A 15,707-nucleotide genomic window follows, 5' to 3' on the forward strand; every position below is an offset into this window, starting at 1 on the left:
TGTGTGTCACCACTAGGCTAGCTGGAATGGCCTGCCAAGCACGCTGTAAGGGGTTGTGTACAGCATCTCAATTGTACTGCAGGAACACCAGGATTCTTTACAGGTCTGGCCCAGCTCACTTTTAAGACTTGTGGGAGAGGAATGGTCCCAGATCTCAGCATCTTCCCCAAAATCAGCCACCCTGGATGGGTCCAGCATAGTTCATCACAGTTGAAGAGAAGAAAAGTGGCAGTATCAGAAGGAACCAATAATTTCCAATGCTTTATACATATGGCAAAAAGTTGCCTCTACACTCTTTTCCAAAGTGCTTCTCCTGTGCAAGGAGTTATTTTTAATGTAACGTCAATAGGTCAAAACAGGGCAGGATTACAGCACACTACTAGAAGGGTGCCCTGCATTTCTTGTGCACAGTGCACTTTTTACATTTCTATAGAACTACACAAATCACGTTAATGAGTTCATTTCTATTTAGCATCTAAATGACCTTCTAGCTCTACACAGTATTGTAAAATGCTTTTTTTTTTTTTTAATATCCAGATGATTTTAATTAAACAGCACTGAGAGCTGATGTTTAATTGAAATGCCACAAAGATGAAAACTACCAAACACAATGAAAAGCCCAGAAAGATGACTGGGTAACCAATGTGATAGATAAAATACTGGTTAGGAAAGAAGCACTTCACAAGTTATAAGCAGTGGTGAATGAATGCGATAAAATTGTGGAGTTTTGAATCTACAGCTGAGTCCACTGTCTTAGGGACGGAGGCTTAAGAGTTCATGTCTCTTGCTCCCATCCTATCACTGAATCAGATCCAGTGGCAAGTAAATGCATAAGAAACCCAAACCACACAGCTATATGGCTGTCCTCATCAGAGGCACATTCCATGACAGATACAGTAGCCACATGTTCAGGGCATCAAAGACTTTATGGCCACAGTCCTGCTGGGGTCTATAGGAGGAGTACAACAATAGCTCCTAGCCCTTGTTGGGGCCATGTACTTCAGTGTAGTATTTGTTACCTGTGTGCAATCAGCTGCTACAGAACCAAGTACACATATATTAGAATTACAACCCAGGTTCCGTCCAGCTGGTTTGAAGTAGAATATTTTGTGAAGTAGAACTTGCTGTAAGTGATGATTATTTTTGTTTTAGCTAGCTAAAGTTACAACATACTGTATTTATGAGAGAAAAATATAGATCTCTAAGTGTGTACATATGTCTATGTACATGCATATATGTGTGTATATATGGTATATGTCAAATAAATGATGCCTTTTCCTTATTTTAAAAACATCTATGTATTGGGTGGGCACCTTTTTACAACAATGGTTATTATGTGGAGTCAGTATATTAATTATATGATACAGGGCAGATATGGAGGTGTATCCTACTCTGTTCCACTTAAGCTCCAAATTCCCCTTGTTTCTATGCTATGTATTTATTATGCTGGTAAACCTGCAACTCTCAAATGTTCTTGACTTTTCCCTCAAGAGTCTTTTTGATGTGATGGGCTGCCATCTGCAGTCTTGTTACATCACTGCTCCATTAATAGAAAGCTAGTGAAAAAAGCTGTGCAGGACTTAGAGGAGCAATTCAGTGAGAATCTCTGAACAGATAAAAATGTCAAATAATTTTTAAAGTCCTTATACATAAAAGCATAACTGTCAAAATAGCCCCAAGACAGGCAGCACAAAAGGCATTGTACAAACCACTGAATACACAGACAACTCTCTAGCTTTGACTACTCACCATCTAGAATGATGAGAAGGACCAATTGGTAGGCGGCAGGTATTTGTACTGGCACCAGTCACTGGAGTACCAACCAATGGAGTTATTACCAAAACCACAACAGGAAACAGTCTCTGATTTTTCTGACTTTCCTTAAGACAGTTGAAATTGATTTTTTTTAATATGTTTTCTTCTAGATAAATTAGAATGCATCTCTTGCCCTCTACACACAACTTATTTTTCTAGAATACTGTTTAAGAAACTTCTACTGCAACACGCACTACCGATTCTTACCTTTGTTTCCATGAAGGTTGATACATATACCACCTCAAATAAAAGGTGCTATTTAGAAAACACTATTATCCTTTAACAAATATACAGTCAAATTATGCAGCTTCCTTTACCAAAAAATCACAGATTTTTAACACAAAAACTTAAAAATTCAGAAAGTTCCTCAGTTTTCATCTTGAAGCATGTCAGAGCACTTTTCTAGTGCATTTAAAACTCCAGATGGTGCAGATCTGCTAAAGCTGACCTATTTTCTGCAAAGTCAAGTCACATTCCAGTAAAATTCTCTGAGAATTTCAGACTCTCACTATACATTTGGGTATAACTGATTCAACAGCACTGTCACTTACTTGTTTGAAATTCTTCTTCCACTCAGGTTTTCTGAACAGCTTTGAGGAATTACAAGCAGAGGAATGTGGTATTCTGAATGGATGTGAAAATGGCCGATGTGTAAGAGTCCAGGAAGGCTACACCTGTGACTGCTTTGACGGTTATCACCTGGACATGGCCAAAATGACTTGTGTTGGTGAGGACAGTGTATTACTCCATCTTCTTCTGTTTGTCTGTCAGTTTACTCAGTCACTTGACCTAAAGAGGGGCTGGAGCAAAGGGGTTACAGTTGATCACCTGAATTGTATTAAAGATGCCAACTTTGATTTACTGCAAAGGCCAGTAAATACAATTACAGAAATAACTATGTTGGTGTTCTTCAGTTCATCTTGGTCATTACAGCTGTGTTCAGTTAAGAGCCTAGACATGAGCAGACACACATTTGTGTAATGAAGCTTAAACTTGTATCAATAATTTAACACTAATATACAGAACAAATGTTTTTCAAAGCCTTTAGTGAGCTAAGAGGATGGAACTGGATCCAGAGTAGAAAAGTAATTTTAGGAGCAGACTTTTAAACCTAAATATGCAGATAACCACTTGATGGGGGTCTGGCCCCTGATTCTCACTGATGTCAGCAGTCAACAGACCCAACCGTTCCTCTCAGTCTCAAACGAGACTGCACAACAAATCTGCACAACTACTAACCAGGACATCTCGTGACTATGTCTTCAATTAAAACAATACCCCTCATTGTACAAGCCTAGTAAAGACTCTGCATGGGTATTTCAGCTTAAGGTGGTACTAACCTTGCTTAGCATTGCGCTTCATAACCTACAGCTGAGGTCTCCCAGCTGAGTCATGACAAGCTGCCCGCGGGACAGGTAATCTTTATGACTTTATGGCAAGCTGGCATCCTTAGTGAGAACAGATTTAGCTCCTGTGCATTTCAGGCCAGTGTTGCACAATATAGAGTACTGGTGGTTTGCTGTTCACAACTATTTAGTTGACAACACCAGCAGCTCCTAAAGTATTTGATTTTTTTTAAATACAGAAATTGTACTAAGAACTTGGAGCTTCTTTCTTATAAGGCACTTTTCAGTCACCAGATAAAAACCTCTAAGTGGTTGTTAAATATTTGGGTTGCAGCTTAGGCTGAAATTGGACTTGGTAATCTAACAGTTTAAGGCTATTTATTACACTATTGATTTCCTACGATAACCTCTGCCTCTTCCTAATTCACCTGTTACACCTTTTGACCCAGCCTAATTCTACCTGATCTGAAGAGAAAATGAAGTCCTCAGTGTATTCATACAAGTTCTACTCCTGACAATGCTGGAAATAAATGAGTTTTACCTACACACCAGACTTAAGTGCATGTCTTTTGATGTCCCCTTTTTACAGATGTTAATGAGTGCAACGAGCTGAACAACAGGATGTCCCTCTGCAAGAATGCCAAATGCATTAACACAGAAGGTTCGTACAAGTGTTTGTGTCTCCCGGGATATGTACCTTCAGACAAACCAAACTACTGCACACCACTGAACTCAGAACTAGACAGTGAACTGGAGTAGATGAAAATCTCCATATCCTAAGCCCATACAACTCTGCACTGTATAAAGAAAAGGAAGAAAAGTATTTAACTTGAGAAGAGAAGGCACCGGAGTAGCAACCGTAAGGGGAGAAAAGCATTAAAATGTGTCAAAGGTGAGATGTGATGGGCTGATTGTGTATCGGCTTCACCGAAGTGACAGACCAAATGGACACATTACTCTATATGAAAGAAACGATCAAGTATATAGTGTGTTCACAAGAAAAAAAATCTTGGAAAATAAGCAAAAACAGTGCTGTTATTTTAAACAGAAGAGCTTTGGTTTTTTTGTTTGGGTTTTGTTGTTTTGTTTTTTTTACTATTGCTTGACTAATTTGTCATTTAAATAGTGATGGAAATATTTTATATTACTATGTCATTTTTTGATTGTTCAGTTCCTTGCCTACTGTTTCTTTTCAGACCTTTTTTCTGATCAGTACAAATTCTATAATCCAGATATTCTTAGGCCATTTTATAAGAACTGTTACACAGGGTAATGCTCCTCCTTCTCTGGAACATTGGTCAGTGACTTGTTTTTAATTTGCTAGTTGTCTGCCCTGTGGAGCAGGCACCATTTGTTTTCAAATGTTTATATACCTTGGCGAAAAGTCCTTATATTCATTTTGTATTCTGTATGGTTGTTACTGCACTTAAAGTCTTTAGAACCTTTCTTGCCAAGTTCAAAGCTGCTAGTGGACAACATTGGATTCCTTTTGTACATTAAACCAAAAGATTTTAGCTCATGTCTGTATTGTAATATGTAAATTGAACACAAGAGAGATCTTGTATGATTACCCTAACATATTAAAACTCAATAAAAATACCTTTTTTTAAGAAAAAAGCTATTTACTAATTGGAGGCACTTTTTTTCTTTTATTGGTGTTTATGTTACAAGAATCAACCCCTCAGGTGTTTACACTACTAGAATTCATTTACATTACAATAGTTATAGGGAGTTGTCTAGTGGGCTCTTCCTTCTCATGCTGTTTTAATAAGACCAGAATCTGAATTAGTTGATGCCTGGAGTTAGGCTTCCAGAGGGAAGATTTCAAACACAGACCTACAGAAACTGTTTGACTTGGAAGCCGATTCCCATGGAATTTTTCTTCTTTCCTGGTTTAGGCATGTTTCCCACTAAATCTACAAATAAGGCTCTTCAGTATGATGGCCTGGGTTCCAGAAAATAGAGAAAAGGGGGAGAATTTTCCTTTTCTTGATGAAATGTACCCTCCCATCAGCTCTGTTTTTCAGTGGAAGGAGAAAAAGAGATTAGGAGACTGACAGATGTTTCACTTTTACCTTCTCCGGGGTGAGTTTGCTTTGGAAATCCTGAAACAGGTCCTTTTGATATTGTCCAAATGAAACATTTCTCTTACGTCTTTTCAACCTGCCCTGCATTAAAAGGAAAAGGATAACATGAGACTTTAAAAAGTGGGTCAAATTGGGTCCAATTGTCTGAAAATTAGATTTTTATTTCTCATTTTACCAAAAAAAAAGAAATACTTGTTTTGGTTCTGATTCAAATTTCTTTTCCAATATTTAGGTCAGTCACTGAAACAAAAGTATCATACATTGTATTCCTTTCAGTACTGCACACTCAGCAGATCTCATCAAAGCCCATGTGCCTGTTAACATGCAAAGGCCTTTGTCCTTCCCAGGGCCCCTCCTCTCTATCTGCTGGAATTTGACACTAGGACTAGTGAAGATATTGTACATTTAAGATCTGGGTGTCTTAAAATGCAAGAAAAAAATGCTGAATAAAACTGCAGGGGGGAGTGATCTTTAAGGAAGAGACTCTTTATAGAGTGCCCAACTCCCTTGACTTTTCTAGAATTGAGCAGGAAAACAGGGTGGAGAGCCAGTCACTCTTCCCAGTCAAAAAAGGTAGACTGTAAACACTACAGCTGGTCTATGATTTGAAAACAAAAAAAGAAAAAAACAAAAAAAAACCAAACTTGCTTAGCTGCTGTGGTTAAGGAGGAAGAAAGGTCTGGTATTGTTAGGGAATTCCTTAACTAATGAGTTCTTAGTTTTCCTGCTTAAGGTTAATCTTACAATCTTAATAAAACCCAAAGTCACAGTTACAGCCTTTCACTGGATTTAAGATGAGCTCTACCCTATTTTCAGCTATCATGGAAATTCACAGACAAGACAGTGTTACCCCCACTCCCACCTCCAGGCGGCCGCCTTCTCCTTCAGAAACCAGCTGTGTTGACCTCTGCCAGACGGCCTGCCACTGCAGTCTGCACCACAGCCTCAGATTTTGGACATCTCAGTACTTCTTCAATCCGTCCCCAGCTAGGGAGTTACAATGGCAGTATGAGTCTCTGCTTTTCCTGGGAGTATACCAGTATGACAGCTGAGGAAATACCACTCGAACTTCAGTACCCAGAGAAGTATTTGCTTAGGGACAAACACTGTACTGAACATGTAATTCTGAACCACAAGATTGGCTCCTTGCTGATTTCTTACATCTTTTTTAAACAACAGGTTTAGAATAGCCTGGAACTTTGCCATTCTCAGACAATATACCCTCCAACTCACTTACCTTGTGTTATTTTGGACAAAAAAAGACAAGATTTTAAAAAGGCTGTTCCACGAGCAGCAAAATTAAATTTAAGCCTGAATTCCTATAACCGTTCCTCATAACTCTCTCCTCAGTCAGACTAACTCCAGCTCCTTGCACCTCTGCCACTTTCAACAAGCACAGGCAGGATCCATCTGCAGCTGTGGGTGCCAAGACAGGGTGACAGATGCACGTGCATTGACTCAACTGCTGCCAAACCAAATATTGTCCATGCTTTTAGCAGGGAGGGTTAGTTGAGTCACTTGTCTCTAGCTGTTCATCAGACTTCACAGACCTCAGATTGTACTGGCCTTTTTTGTCTCATTTGCCTTACACACATGGTTGAAATTCGTCATGGGGTTAAAAGCTACCAGTAGATTCAGAGAGAAACGGCAGACACTGGCTGTGGTTCCACAGAAAATAAACCAACCAGCAAACCCAAGCCTAGGTGGTCTACTGGCCTACCCGTTTGTGTTCACAAAAGAGGTTTTGGTGTGTCCAGCTCCTACCGTGTCCCCTGCCTGGTTCAAGAGGGCCACAGTTAACCCAAGCCCTGAGTGAAGCTTGAAAACATTTTTCTGGTTCAACAGCCATGTCCTCATCACAGCCACACTCTCCTATTACTATTACAGACACTGTACAAGCAAACAACAGACTTTGTGCATGCTTCTGCCTTTCCCTTTTGCCCCTCCTTACCTCTAATATGCCTTAAAACACACACAGGGAGCTAAAAGCAGACCAAACAGCCTAAACTCCACTTACATCCCAGTGCTCAGTACACAGCACATTGCGTGGCTCCAAGCCTTCAGAAATGCTTTAACAAAGGAACCACGATTGAAGGAATTAAGTGAAATTCAGCTGATCTGACCTCAGCCTCTGGAGCCCACCTACTTTGCCCCAGTGTAGTAAGGCTGGTTCTGTCATTTCACCTGAAAAGCTGCAGGGCTTGGGAATACAATTTTGATTCATAGTTACAAAAACATTTTCTTAACATCATTAAGAGGAGGGATTGGACACCATGGATGTAGCCATTTACTTGTTACAAGAGCTGTGGTTTAGGTGAGAGCCCTAAAAATACAGAAACTACCACATACAATTCCATGATTCAAGTTTCTGTGTAAAGCAGAATCTGGAACTTATTACAATTTCTACCAAATGGCACCAATACTTTTTACATCCATACAGACCCTTAAAAAAATATTAGTCCTTTTTCAGCCAGCCATTTCCTTGCTAGAAGAGATGAAATTGCTGACATGGTAGAACTCAATTCTGCTAGTTCCCTTATAATGCTGCTATGTTAATGAGTTACTACAGAACTAGAGTGACACATATTTCAGCTAGAAAGATGTTTGCTATGAATAGATACTTTCATGTTGGGATGCTATTCAGTGAAAAATTAGCCAATGTTAAAACTATTCAAAATGAGCACTAACATTCCTTGGGAAAAAACAGTCACAGCTGGACAGATAATTTCAATCCAAGAGACAAAACTGGCAGTCACGACAAATATTCAGCTAGGCAGTGGCAACTAACACAAATAAATTCCTGACTAAGCAAAGTCCCAAAACACTAAAGGCGCCAACGTGGTTGTCATGACCTGCTCGCTCCCAGTGATGCTCACCCTCACGGGGGTTCGAATCTGAGTTTTGGGTTCCTCACTGTCTCTTGAGTGATGGCAGCAGCTCTTTCCTAACTTCTCAAAAAGAAAGGTGACAGCATGTCACAGGGCTGATGTGGCCAGCAACTGACCCAGAGTGCATTCCTTCAAATGCACAGCAAATTTTAAAAGCCCACTGCTGCTTCTGGAATGAGACTACACTATTGTTCTTTTAATAATGCCACCCACTTTGAAGAGCAGTTTGTACTTGCTGGGGACTTTGCTAACACCAAGCAGGCCAAGGGAGCTATGAAGGAGCAATTCAAGCAAAGAAGAGGTGTGTCACAGAGACTTCACTTCTGAGATGACTATTTGGTATTTATATAGCTTTTTCTACCAGAAGATCTGAAATTTACCTAGGGAAGCCGTGATGTGTCCAAAAGAGAAGCAAAATAACTAAGGGTGAGCAAATGAGGAGGGAGCCATTTGCTGAAGGCTCCCCATTGAGTGACAAAGTTTGGGACAATGCCATGGACTGGGCTATAGTCACTGCATTCACCTGCAGGAGTAACCTCACACAGCAGGGGAAACAGAAAACGTGGACCCTCTTAGGGGGCACCACCTGCACAGCTGGTGCAGGCTGTGTTTGCACACTTAAGAGTGAAAGATCTTGCCCCCCAACAGCACTCCACCCCCACCAACCTTCACCATTTGAAAACCAATGTATCAAAAAGAGAACATGTTGAAACAGGATTATCCTGTGACAACCCATATTTGTAAGTGATTTTATTATCTGGTAGGGAAAGAATAATGTAAACCAAAGTAATGCAGGATGTCAGCCATGTCAGATTTCCTTCAAGCCCACTGAATCACCAGATATGTATTTTGACTCAGAGACTCCTAATGGAAGTCTTCAGGCTGCATGTTCTGTCCCAGCTGTGTCTGGGGCCTGTGATTGCTCTGATCTTCTCCCTCTCAAGCTGTAGGGCTGGAAAGATACCTCTGTGCCTCAGCAGCTGAGGAACCTCACTGAACTTTGAAGTTTGCCCTGCCTGAAGCAGATTGCACCAGGGGCTTCTGGAGGTCCCTTCAAAGCCACATTTTTCCACGAGAGGCAGCTGTGACCTGACACAGCCACGTCTACTCCCTATCCTGATGTGAGACAGGGAACCTAACAAAGGGGATATGACCTCTTCCTCTTCTTCTCCCACACCTAAGCCCATGCCAGGAGCCTGCTTTTCACTTTGGAGAAAACAGAACACCAATCTGCTTAGCCTGTCTCAGGAGAATTCCATCCAGAAGGAGCATTATGCACAATGTGCACTGTTGCTTGCTATCGACCAGTATGTTCTTGAAGAATTAAGTGCCAACCTCAGGTAGAAGGAAGGTTCTGCAGTAAAGTTTTTGACCTGACAAAAGCCACAAAAGAGGGAGGAAATTAGGATATTTGTATTTCTTTCCCTTCCCCTCAAGTCATGCTTTGCCACACTGCTTTCCATTAGCTCTGAATGAAGGGGGATGGAGAGGATACTGCTAGCCAGCATGGAAAATTTCTACGTGAGAATTTCAGTATCACCTCCAATCCCTATCTACTCACACTGCCAGGATACATTCTGGCCTGGATTTTTCCAGAGCACTCCATATTGATTTAGCTCTCCTCCCACCAAAACCTGTGGCACCTCCATGAATTCCAGTGGGAACAGAGAAAAAGGCTTTGCCGAGCTCTTTTGAAAAATCCCACCATGTGTGTTTAATGAGGAACGTCTCTGGCAGAAAAGTTTTGAGTATAGCTAAGGAATTTTTTTTTAATTTCACATTGAAAGTTTAATTTCTGTCACTTCTCATCCAGTGGGTAACTGCCCGGAAGGGTGGGTAGGACCTGTTCCAAAATCACCAGCAGGATATAGTCTGTTTCCACCTAAAACTGAATTAAACATTCCTGCCATCTAAATAGTCCTTGTCACTTTGTAAGTGGGCACCATTTTCAGGATCCACAGCTCCTCTTCCTGCTGCAGGCAGCTCTCCAGCTCAGCTCCAGCCACAAGGGCATTCCCCACTTTCTGTCCCATTTAATAGCCCTTTCCAGGACCAGTCCTCACTGCATTCCGGCTTCTACCTTTTGCCTCCAGCACACCCTCTCATGTGCTCATGACCCAAAGCCCTCAGCATTCCATGCATCCATTCCTTTCTGGTCACTGGCATTGGACTGGCATAGTTTTCTGCCTCTAAATACGAAGTTGTCATGTGGTGAAACTGATAGGTACTATCCGGTACTTAGAAAAATCTTCCGCCAAGGTAAACTGATCACATCCATCACAGCAGTCTCTTTCCACACAGAAATAGAAGGTACCACCACCAAGTCAACTTTGTATCCTTCCCAAAACTACCTAGAGAGATGAGACGTTCATTTTCCTTCTTTTACCATAAGCAAGAAATTTCACGTATGCTTTTAAGCAATTAATGTATCCTTCTTCAGCCTGGAGCATCAACAAACTGAGTTGAACAGCAAACATGGAATAAGGAAGTTTCAAAAATGAAACAGGAAAGGCAAATTATTTGATTTGCACAACAGTGAGCTGAATGAACATGGCATTTTCATTCATTTTTGCTCCAGCTTAGATGTCATTTTTTAAAATAAAATAAAGAATTATTATTTTTAAATTCCCTTCTGCTGAAAAAAAATAAAATAAAAAGGAAGAGGAACTAAAGTAACTAGATTACTCACTGCAATATTAGTTAATCTAAGCACACAATATAAAGCAAAGCAGATAATAGGGAGCTTTTCATGGTTTCACTATTGAATGAAATAATACATAGTGCATCCAGACACACACATTAATTTCACATCTGCTAATAGTTCTGGTATTGGGTTATTCCACCAGAAGGCAGCAATAACTATTTTTAGCTAAGCTGGCCCTTACTTCATCCAGTAAAACTTAGTTTATGTTTGTGTGTTTGCTAAGAGCTTTACATCTACACATATTAGACCAAACAAAACACTTGCAAATGTGTACCACAGGGAAGATAGTCTAGGAAAATCTAACACTGTAGGTATTTTTCCTGCCTACGTACCTAACTCAAAACAGCTCCAAGAGACTCAGCAGTGTACGGGGCTCAAGGGCAAGGGCCTTGAGCAAGAGCTCCCATGCACATGATCTACCAAGCCTCCAGAGCACACCAACCAAAGGCCTCTCCAGCACCTCACTCTCACTTATACTTCCAATGTCTCTGGTGTAGGTCTCTGCGATTTCCACTGTAATCTCTTCACCCTTCTGTATGACTGCAATTGACAGTCATCTGTTAATATCACTGTGGCATATGCACCTCTCCCCACAAAGCACCAGAAATTTCTAGACCAATAGGCTACTATGGTCATGTACACACCCCCTGGTTGACAGACAGGGCCCTTCACCAATGAAAGACCTCAACTGAGAGAGGTTTCTAGACCACTACCATAAATGGCCACAGCTGAGATTCAACTAGGGTAGAAATGGAGCCCACTGGAGACCCTGTTCTGAGTTGGTCTCACTTGAAGCAGTAGGTCTGCAGCAAAAGGCTCTCTCCTCCTTCGCTTGGGATGGCGTCTAAGGAAAGTTCCTTGAGGACTGAGACACCTTGCCTTGTGGAAACTGATGACATATTCTGGGTGTCCTTGAGAGTCCTCGCTTTTTATGAGTGGGAAGATGTGCATTTTGAATCATTCTAGAGTTTGGAATCCCTTGAGTTGAAATCGGCTGTGTAATAATTGACCTCCTAATGGGTCTCTGAATTGGCGTTTTTATAATGTTGTTGGGATGCTGAATAATTTTGGATAAACCTCATTTCTGGTTGGTTCCCTGGTAAACAGTTCTTGTTAGAAGAAAGTCTGTTTGGAGTTTATCACCTACCTAAATAGATTTTTGGGGTGCTTCCAGCACAATCACTATATGAACATTTTTCCACCTAATTTTGGTGCAACTCCTCTGACTTCAGTGATTCACACAGGGGGTGTACTCCCAATATATAAAGAACCACAGAAACTTTCTAATGTTTTGAAATTTAAAAAAATAAAACTATTTACAATTGTGAGAAATAAAGTGTTTTAAACCTTTTTAATGATCTAACAGTGCTGGAGAAATTTGCCAATTATAATTTTTTTCTGTATTTCAAAACAAGTAGTATATCACTGAATGCTTCCAACTCTGCTGTTGGCAACATGAAACATGAACTAAAATGTACATGTAATTAAATGGCAAATAGTGAGAGTCAAACAAAACTTACTAAACTCTGGGGCTTAAGTTATCTTTTTATAAAGTATTTTACTGTAGGATTATAAATGGGATGAAGTATCAGCAGCTTGCAAAATTTATTAATTCTGTAATTAAAAAAATACTAACAGAAGTTAATAGAATTCTCCAATTGCACAACCGGCAGAAGATTTGAATCCAGCACCAGCTGTTTAACAAATGGACAGAAATATAAGCAAGTATCATAGGGGCCTGAAGATACAGTAGGAGATTAAACCCATGTAACCTGTTGGCACTGAAGACTGGAGAAAAAAGGAGAGCTCCGGGAAGCCTTATGTTCTCGGGTTTTGACAGCAAAGATAGTTGTTCTTCTGCCTTTGTCACTAGAGGTCAGCACAGCATCTGAAGTCCCACATCATTCACATTCAAGGAATTATAAGAAAATCCTCAACTCTTAGAGGGAAATAGTGGTTTTAAGAAACAGTTCCAAGACGATGGAATCTGTGTTTCTGCAATGGGACAAACATGAAATGTGGAGCCTCAGGAAAAGAAGAACACAGCAGAAACTGAAAAGCCTGAATCAAAAATTAGAGTAAAAGCATGCTAGAAGTTTAAAGGTTCCCACAGAACAATTAGAATGTAACAGAGGCTATTTTTAAAACAACCATTAGCCTAAGATAACAACTATCACCTAGAAGACCCAGTTGACTAACGTTCTGAGGACTCATCCTCATGCATGAGAAATAAACAATTTAATCTCACTGCACTATAAGGAGCTGGGCTAGCTCACAGAAAGCTAGCTCAAATATACAGGTCAAGGAGATAAGGAAAGTATTACCTGCACTGGAATAAAAGCACCCACGTGCAAACAGACACTCATCTTCCCAACACAAAAAAAACCCCACAGATATCCACTGTGTGATCCTTGTCACTCTGGAGTTACTGGAGAAACCTCATGGTTAGGGAGTCTCACTCTGCACACTGATACTCCTGTCCCATGGGCCTCTCAAAGGCCCAATTACTGTCAGTCAGGAGGTGACATCCTATCATGGCACAGCAGCCACCATGAAGGAGCAAGGTTTTTAGAAGAGGCTGCAGCAGCCAGCTGCCCTTGAGACAGGTACAGGCAGCAGAGGTGTAGCACTGAAGTGATGTCACTTGTGGCAAAGCAAATCAGTTGCCTCCCCTCCCAGTGCATGTGCCAGAAAAGGGGTCTGTGTTCCAGTATGATCTATGGTGTTCAATTCACTGCTCCAGCTGAAGAGCACATGATGTCAGTATGACCCAGACTGCAACAGAGAACTGTGTAGCTATACACCAAAAAGCCATTTAGTACAGACTGCTCTACCTCAAATGGTAGCAAAGGGGCTTGGGCTACAGTGTCTTCCACAACCTGGCAGAACAGCACTTAGCAACACCTTAACCTGTCTCCCCTGTTCTGACAGATACATGAAAGCAACACCTTGAAATCCAGAATTGTTTGGTCAGCAAATGGAAGCCGCTTGGAGTAGTGGCAAAGGAAAATATGGGAGAATAAATTCACAGTGACATATGGGGAAAGTAACTCATTGTGGTCACTGAATTATAGCAAGGGGAAACCAGTGTAAATGAGAACCTAACTCCACCAGCCTAACAAAAAGCAGATGTATTTTAGCCGTTTTAAAATATTTTATTTCCTAATCTACACCTGGCTATGAGGAATAAGTAAAATGGTGTGTACCCAGCTTCTAGCAACCATGAAAAAGTTAACAGATTCCTGTATGGAAGTCTTTTTCCTAGAGATGCATTACCTGTAAAACGCATTATCATTCTTTACTAGTACATTGTACACAAAGGAGGAAACAATACGTCACTGCTATATGTTTTTTCCCCTTTTTTTTTTTTAATTACAATTGTAAAAGACACATTAAAATACATACAAGAGTAGAAAAGATCAAACATCTAAAGGCTGATGTGCAGAACTATAATGCCTGAGGTCATCTATCCATCACTAACACCTTTGAGTCAGTGCATGGGAATCAAAAGAGGGCACCTTGTCGTCCTAAGTGCTGTAAAAAAAGGCTTTCTCTCAACAGAGGTATAAAATGAGAAAATAAGATGGATAAAGGTGGAAAATTTATATCAGGAAATACTGAGATAATGCTAGTAACAGCGAGAGCAGCTGCTCGCCCTGTATGAACAAGGGATGCAGTCAGCCATGGGGACTTCTGACATGGCATCCTGAGCAGCCAGGAGCGCAGAAAAACTACACACAAAGATTGGCAGTGCTAGAAGAACTTGTTGGAGATAATTTCTGACAGTTCAAGAACCTGTTGAAATTTTAAGTAGCCTCTTTTACCTGCCACCCTGCAGCAACAGTGTTGACATTTTTGGAGGATGGTGGGACAAAGGAGAGCTTTTGCAGAACAATGAGGTAATGCTGCAGTTGTTTATAGCAGCTTCTCATAAATGGAGGAGAAAACACAAGGGTGCCTACATGAAAATTTAACAAGTGGGAACATAAGATGAAATCGTGAGCTGGCTTGCAGCGAAGACACAAAAATTACACATACCCTAAGCAGGACAGAAGTAGAATGCAAATAACTTTGAATACAAAGATGTGACTGAAAAGGGACTAGGAGACAAGTATAAGACAAGGCGGGGGGGAACGATGAAAGGCTGAAGCAACCAACAGAATAAGCTTTCCAGATAAAAGTATTGCTTCCTGTGAGACCTTTGGCAAGTTACTCTGTTTCCTCATCAATGCCATGGAGATGTTTCCTGTTGTCACCACCTTCCTAAAAGCTTAAAACTCCTGACTGGTTGTACAGAAGTCAATCACAAGGAAGAGATGAGGATATACAAAGGTTTGAGCATTAAGAATGTTAACATTTTATAAATGAAGCTTTAATCTTCACTATTATGCTGTTCTCAGGTTTAATGCATGTTCTTTGTTTAAGGTATAGAGAAAAAAAAAATATATACATTGTGTTTTGATAAGCAATACGGTGAAAAACAAATCGGACTTCTACTTGTGGTGTCCCTTCATTACCACACAACCAGGCTAAAACACACAGAGATAGTTTATGGCATGTGGCATTACAGACCACAACTGTGCTAACCTGATGAGGCCACAAGCACACATTATGTTCTTCGGGTACATTGACTCACAGCTTGAGTCTGACCTGCGGTTTTCCCTGGCTTCTTTTTTTTAAGATCACAATAAACTGTTCTTCAGCTTGCCTCACAGCTGTAAGCGGCAGATCTGTTGGGATATTTCTATGTTTTGATGATTTGCTTGAGTGGCAAGGGGAGGAAAACAATGCATTTTCTATAGAGCGAATATAAGCTACAATTAGAAAGGCCCTTAAACTCACAGCTCCCCAGCTGCTATGAACTGGC

General features: G+C 40.7%; 1 protein-coding gene across 1 annotated transcript in view; it reads left to right on the forward strand.

Annotated features, from left to right (window-relative positions):
- LTBP1 (latent transforming growth factor beta binding protein 1) overlaps positions 1–3,920 on the forward strand; it is a gene marked incomplete at both ends in the record, with an annotated part of 196,334 nt that extends 192,414 nt beyond the window's left edge. Inside the window, 2 exons of the mRNA XM_080340785.1 lie at positions 2,393–2,542; positions 3,751–3,920. Coding sequence (XP_080196911.1) covers positions 2,393–2,542; positions 3,751–3,920 — 320 coding nt within the window. The remainder of the gene's footprint in view (positions 1–2,392; positions 2,543–3,750) is intronic.
- Positions 3,921–15,707: the final 11,787 nt, after the last annotated feature.

The sequence above is a fragment of the Nesoenas mayeri genome, assembly GCF_963082525.1.
Source record: "Nesoenas mayeri genome assembly, chromosome: 3".
Lineage (NCBI taxonomy): Eukaryota > Metazoa > Chordata > Aves > Columbiformes > Columbidae > Nesoenas > Nesoenas mayeri.